Here is a 7471-nt window from a genome sequence, read left to right on the forward strand (position 1 = left end):
AGTATGATGGTGTTATAAGTTACTTCATCCTTTCATGCCACACAAACCAGTCAAAGCCGTTGCACAACTGTGAGTGCACCCTTATCACCTGCCACACCTGGCTCCGCCCCTCCTGCTACGTCCAGGCGGGTGGGCGTGTCCGCGTCAGCGTCACGTGGGCGTGGCTTTGCCCGAGCTCCAGCTGACGGTGAAAACGCGGATCTCGGCGAGATCCGGAGTCAAGTCGGAGGAGATGCTCCGGGGAAGTGGCGCGCGGATCAGAGGAACTTTTACTATCGTGTGTGCAGCGTGTGCGTGTGGGTGTGTGTGTGTGTGTGTGTGTGTGCGTGCACGGGGAATACAGACGCGAAGCCCCGGAGGGTCGCAGCAGCGGACTCGGATCGTGAAGCTGCAGCCGGGCGGAGAGCCGCGGAGCTCCGAGACGCGCCGCCGGAGCGCAGAGCCGCGGAGCCGCGGAGACGCGTCCCCCGTCAGGTAGGAGAGCCGCGCGTCAAACTGACAAGACGAACAATACCGGGGCTGCTTTTTATACTCCAACGTCAGAAACCTTTTATACATCCTGTATTTGTTTTTTTAATCTATTTCACAACCTGCTTCATTAATTCATGTTCCCGAGAAATACCTTTAATTTATGAAGCAGAATAATACAGCTTTCATTCTTATAGGCTTTTCTTTTCTTTTTTTTAAACCGATTATCCACGTCTTACTATGGCATTATAATAATATGTACCACAATGACTCGTGATTTTGACTTGTAACGTAGTGGGAGATGAATAACTACTCTCACATTTAATGTAATTGCACTTCGAGTTGACTCCAAATATGAGGTACTCCTTGTATACATATTACAAAACCATTATTTTATTAATCAATAAGAGCGTGGAAAATACACGACTGCCTAAGTAACTAGTTAGAAATGCATGGAATTGAGTTGCTTGTATCTCGGTGTTGATATTTGTATTTGTCCTAACGTGTACTGAAGTTTTGAGGCTGAGAGTTATTAATTAAAAACATTCCTGTTATTAGGTATTTTGTCATACTTGTACCCGTAAATCTATTGTAGCTATTCCATGCATTTGGATTGAATGTTTACTATTAACAATGCAGTTAAATAGTAGAAAAGGTAATTAATACTCTAAGTAGTTTTTGAGATGAGTTTGTTTTTTACCTCTAGATTATCCTGTGGATGTATTCTTTGTTTTTAAACTGTCGTTGACACTGATTTATGGCTTTAACTTAAAACATGAGGTGAAAGTATGACAAAGAGTTATGTTACTGTCATAGTGTGGGTTTTCGGAGTACTTGTATTTTATGAATGCCAATCGTGGCTTTTGAAATAAGTGTATTTTTAAATAAACACTGCAAATACTCACAGTACTGTGATTTAGTAATATCTTTGGCACTTTACCTTCATGTGATGTTTTCAAGTATTTTACGCCTACTCCAGTGTAATTGACTATTTCATCTACTTTCAGAGTTTTACAAATGTGTTCACATTAATCTGTGCAGAAGAGAACAAAGGTGGAAGTAATGAAGTACAAATATTACTCACATTATAGTAACTCAGGATGTAAGGAGCTTTTGAAGCTTGTTGGAAGTAACTAATTACAACTGTAATTAAGTGATATTTTAAGTTCCTTGTTTGATTTTATACATCATCTTCTTCCTAATGTTATTTCATAGAAAATAAAGTAAACAGTAACAGAAAGTAACAGATTTTAAGAAGTACTATTACTGTAATTAAGTAGTGTTTGTGTACTTTGCGTAGAGAAGTACTGCTTAAGTACAGTTTACACCATGTAATCTACTTTTAGACTATTAAAGTCACATGTGACTTATTATCTGTACACAGAGCTGGAACTAATGGCTTAGAAATACTCTGATTACTATTGAGTGGTGTTATTAGTACTTGTTTCCAATTATTTTTTGTTGAATATCTTGAAACAGTGAGTTATGTAGTTTCTGACTGATGTGTGTACCATAGAATAATATTTATAATCAACTTCATGTGGCTTTAAAGTAACTAATAGTTACTTATCATTATAAAACAATACTTTTAATTGTAACAGTATAATCTGAGTCCTGATTATTCTGCTTGTATTCAAAATATTTGAAATATTATTTATGTACATTTAGTTATTTTTTAATTAGTTAATAATCAATTTGAATTGATATTAAAACCTTTAAATTTGAATGTTTCTAGTTTATTCTTTATCCTACTTCTACCTGCCCAAACTGTTTAAACAGTAAAAAGTACTGAATACTTTGCACTATTACTTGAGTATTTCCTAACAGCTTTTATAAGTATTTAAGTAAAATTTAGGGAACATAAAACACAATCTTTTGCACATTTACTTCACTACTTTTAACAATAAAAATCACTTCTGTGTACACACACAATAAATGAATAAATATTAAAAACTTAAATCTGGATGTGTGACGTTTATTCACAAATTATAATTCCTGCTTTGTTTCTAGTGAAATGTTCTGGACACAGTTTGCATGGTGTCAAAAAGTAACTTATACTGGGTATTTTTTATACTTTTACTTTAGTATCTTTAAGAAATAGCGCCTAACATGAAATATAGTACAATTTGAGCAATGCAAAACAACTTAAGCTAATTTATTTCATGTATACTTCACTACTTGATGAGCGATGAGTCATTACTGGATACACACAGTATTACTATTACTTTAAAAGTCCGGCTCTATTTCTCCTCAGATGTTGTTCACACACGCTGTATTGTGTGTTAAAAAGGTAAAAAGTACCAGATACTTTGAGTATTTTTCACGAGGAGAAGTTAATACAGGTGATGCTGGAAAGAATTTGAGGTATTTGAGTCGTAAAGCTGCGTTGATCCTGTTTAGTTGAGTAGATCTGCTGTTTGACTCCAGCTGTTTCCTCCTCCTGCAGAGCGAAGCCCCTCCTCCTCCTCCTCTTCCTCCTCCTCCTCCTCCTCTTCCTCCTCCTTGTTCTTCTTCTTTCCTCGGACCCTCGTGCTCGGCCAGCTGCCCTTTCGATGTGGGACGCAGTTTTTCTGCTCTCGCCAGGCTGAAATCCTCCCGGGTCAGGACCTCCGTCATGGCAGCCGTACTCCTCGGGCTGCTGCTGTTCGCAATGCAGTCCCCCCCCCTCCCCTCCAGGCCCACGCCGGACGAGGGGCCGCCGCCGCCCCCCACTGCTCCCCCCGCCGACAACGGCACCGCCGGCCACGCCAACGGGACCCTGCAGCAGCTCCCTCAGATCATCATCATCGGCGTGCGGAAGGGGGGGACGCGGGCGCTGATCGAGATGCTGAGCCTGCACAGCGCGGTGGCGGCGGCGCAGAGCGAGGTGCACTTCTTCGACTGGGAGGGCCACTTCCAGAAGGGCCTGTCCTGGTACCTCAGCCAGATGCCCTACGCGCTGCCCGGCCAGCTGACGGTGGAGAAGACGCCCGCCTACTTCACCTCCGCCAAGGTCCCCGGGCGCATCCACGAGATGAACCCCGGCATCAAGCTGCTGCTGATCCTCCGGGACCCGACGGAGCGCGTGCTCTCCGACTACACCCAGGTCTTCTACAACCGCCTGCAGAAGCACAAGCGCTACCAGCCCATCGAGTCGGTGCTGGTGAAGGACGGCGACGTCAACCTGGGATACAAGGCGCTCAACCGCAGCCTCTACTACGTCCACATGCAGAACTGGCTGCGGTACTTCCCCCTGGACAACATCCACGTCGTGGACGGCGACGAGCTGATCCGGGACCCGTTCCCCGAGATGAGGAAAGTGGAGCGCTTCCTGAACCTGGAGCCGCAGATCAACGCTTCGAATTTTTACTTCAACAAGACGAAGGGATTCTACTGTTTGAGGGACCACGGGCGGGAGCGGTGTTTGCACGACTCCAAGGGCAGGGCGCACCCTCACGTGGCGCCCGCCATCCTGCAGAAACTCTACCAGTTCTTTCACGAACCCAACAAGAAGTTCTTTGAGCTGGTGGGTCGAACATTCGACTGGAAGTGACCCTCGTTTGTAGAGTCGCGATGGGGATGATTTCCACAAGCGGCCCACTCGTCTTCACCCCCGCTAGCGATGATGAAGAGACAATGTAAATTTAAAATCTATTTTTGTACTAGTATGTTTGTCACAGGCGCATTTTGGAGCCAAATCAGGGCAGACTGCAGTTGGTGGTAGTACTACCGCGGCTACACGGCTCATGAGTCGGTTAAGTTTTATTTATGTAACGACAAATATGGATAAAATCCCAGTAATCCCACATGAGCGAGCATATCGGACGGTGGAGAAGATCAAACCTCAGACAGATCCAGCATCTTCCTGCTGCATCGGTTGGAGTTAAAGGACAGTTAGAGACCGTGGCGTCGGGATCCCTGGAGAAGTGGGTAGATGCTCAATTCCTGCCTTCTTTTCAAGCAGCCCAGAAACGCCTTTTTTTTTGTTTGTTTTGTTTTTAGAAACTGACATGTAAAAGTGAAAATCCATCAACTGTATTTGCTCATTGCTACTTAATTATATTTGCCTCGTCATGGCCCGCCCTACTCGGCCTCTGTTTGGCTCATCAGCCTTCATGCCGCCCGGTAAACATGGTCATTAACCAATCAGATCAGTGATTGCAGTGAGGACCAATCAGAGGCAGAGTAGGGTCATGGCTTCATCATCCTAGGGAAAAAAAAAACAACAACTAGTCAATCTGGCTCCTAAACACTGCTGAGTGGTGCATTATGGGGGATTTAAAAGTGGCTTTACACAATGCTGACCTTTAAATGACGGGTCTGTGCCACATATATACTAGCGTGGAATACATCTTGTGTTAGAAGTTGACATCAGGTAGAAAGCGTCGCCACTTTGTGGATGAAGGCAGAGATCCGGCAGGAAGGTGCAGAGAGAGGACGCACAGACGACACGAGACGAGACAAAACACCCATGATGATGACATTCATACTGTCCCAGTTATCGTGTTACATTTTTAATGGCGCTTATTTCCCCCTCTTACATATAACAGGACACTCATTAACTGCATCTCCCGTTCTGAAGGACCTTTTACCTGCTGCTCTGGTTTCCTCAGTCACTTCCAGGCACACCTTTGAATTTATCTCGTTTCTCACGTGTTTCTTTATCAGTTAAAGAAACGCCGTGTACACATCGTTCATTGCTGATTGTTACGGTGTAAATGTACTTTATTGTGTTTTTTTTAAGTGAAGAATTAATACCATAATAAAAATGTATTTTATTTTTTAGCATGTCTGGGGCTGTTTTTGGTTTAACGGCATCGTTGGGGCAGTCGTTCGGCGGAGAGCTGCAGAAGTGAAGACAGTTTTATGGCTCCTGTTATTTCATTGAAATGCATTTTCTCTTTTAACCTCTCGGCTGTCTGATACGTTCGGTGCAGAAATCTCTGGGCCACTCTGATCAATCTCTCGTCCGGGGGTGTCAAACATGAGGCTGGTGGGCCAGGAAATGGCCTGCAGGAGGCTCCAACCGGCCCGTCAACACATTAAAGAAAGAAAACATTGATTTTTTTCATGAAAAAATTCTTAAAAGTGGCCGACACAACATAACACCGATCTAATAGATGCTGCCATGAGAGATAACAACCTAACATTAGCCTCATAGCAATGCTGTCAGGGTGAGTTTGTAGTAAAAAGCATAATGTAACAGCGACAGGAGAAGTTTTTGGGTCGGACTGCAGTAATTTTCTGTAGTATTTGTTTGATTTTATGATTTATTATTACTTTTCTACCAGTCCGACCCACTTCACAATGAAGTTGGACGCTGAAGTAAAACGTGTTTGACATCCCTGATTTAGACCCTTTGATGAGTCATTGTTAGAAAAAGTCTTTATTTCAGCACGTTTTCACGAGTATCATTGTTCCTTCTAGTTAAGAGTGGATTGTTCAGGTGTTCCAGAGAACCAGTGGCAGCAGGTGAGGGTAACTGTTATGATCCGTCAGTCATGGTCAAACACTGAAACTTCAACAAGTGTTTCTGACTCACTACCGAGTCGTCAAGATGATTCACAGTCTGTGTCATGAATGCGAAAGCTTCTGTTACAACACTCAAGAGTACATGTGTGTACATGTGCTTCTAGTTTTGTGACGAAATCCCCCGAATAGTTTTCACACGGATTTCTGCATCGACTGGAGGGAAAACTCCGCTTCAGGTTTCTGTGACTGTTTGTAGGTTTTAAAGAATGAAGGCGATGACTCGTGTGTGTTTGGACAGGCTGGATGAACAGATCGCACTGTTTCTTTGGATGAATTTACATTTCCGGGACTTGGCCTTTGTACATGCTGTGACATGCAGATAAAACAATGGTGCAGTCGAAGATCATCAACTGTGCTGAATTTCCTGTTAGACCACCACTGGATGTTTAGTATTTTTAAAACCAAGTTTTCCGTCTGTGCTCACACTGTGTTTCTCGTCCTTCAGCTCTAAATCAGGGTTATTTTTTCCGATTTCCACTTTGCTTCACACGCTGAGAGTAAGTTCTACAAACATAAATTTGGGATTAGTGTGAGGAGATTGAGCGTGGGCAGTTAGGTAAATTCAGATCTGTGCACAATCCAAACCAGTTGAAATCAAGAGAGAAGTTGTTTATGCCCAAGGGTGTGATCTTCTTACCCGTTTTCTTTTTTTGTTTTTTTTATTGCGGCATGGTATTATTTATTCAAATGCCACTTTGAAAACATCAGCAGACACTTTCAAAGACATTAAGCTCTAAAAAAACCCACAGTGGCGGTTTGATATTTGAATGTGGCCTAGATATTTCCCGGGGTGGGGGGGTGGGGGGGTACTACTGGGGCAGGATGTGAACCCTGCTGCAGACCTCCACCGTGAGCAGCGTTCCCTGACCTCTTACCACGGGACGTTTGTTTCCCTCTGATATTGTTGAATGAGTCGTACAGGTTTGACTGCGGGCGTAAATGGAAGAGAAAGCGCTGATCTGCTGTGAGATTATCAGACTTGCGTCATGTCGGCCCGTACGGCTCCGGCACAACGACCTGTACCTGCAGGTACCTGCACCTGTCCAGCCGGCTCCGGACGGCTTTGTGCTGATTCACCTGCATCGTTGGGGAAAGGTTGTGTTTTTGTCCGCTTGTATTTGTATGTATTTTACCAACTTTTTGCAAAAACTACTTACCCAGATTCATCAAATCTTTATTTCTCATCATCCGAGGTCCGAACGATTTGATTTTTCGATCGAGCAGCTCCTGGAGAGGTAAGATATTTCCTCCGTTGTGGACACACTGGGGCGCCGCGGTTTATTATCCACAAAAACCAGTGTGACCTCATCGAGGTATCGGTTTATCTGTGTGCCCCCGCACACAGGTCGACGCTCTACCGAGTGTAGTTCTAGTTCCTGCTGCTTTTACTACTCCCAAGTCACTCCCACTTTCCCACGCTATGAAAAATCCCCCGACTGTCACCGTCTGATGACGTCCCGGCTATTAAAGTCTATTAAAGTCATTTGGTTCT

At 43.9% G+C, this 7471-nt stretch overlaps 1 protein-coding gene across 1 annotated transcript; it reads left to right on the forward strand.

Moving 5' to 3' along the window:
* Positions 1-220: 220 nt before the first annotated feature.
* hs3st1 (heparan sulfate (glucosamine) 3-O-sulfotransferase 1) lies at positions 221-5232 on the forward strand. The gene is made up of 2 exons (XM_080464985.1): positions 221-474; positions 2915-5232. Exon 2 carries the CDS (start codon positions 3083-3085, stop codon positions 3998-4000), a length of 918 nt encoding a protein of 305 aa, XP_080321111.1. The 5' UTR covers positions 221-474; positions 2915-3082; the 3' UTR covers positions 4001-5232.
* Positions 5233-7471: the final 2239 nt, after the last annotated feature.

The sequence above is a fragment of the Lipophrys pholis genome (genome assembly GCF_963383615.2).
Source record: "Lipophrys pholis genome assembly, chromosome: 6".
Lineage (NCBI taxonomy): Eukaryota > Metazoa > Chordata > Actinopteri > Blenniiformes > Blenniidae > Lipophrys > Lipophrys pholis.

Bases quoted from the DNA above. Each gene is read 5' to 3' on its own strand.
- hs3st1 (XM_080464985.1), top strand. From the start codon at position 3,083: ATGGCAGCCGTACTCCTCGGGCTGCTGCTGTTCGCAATGCAGTCCCCC.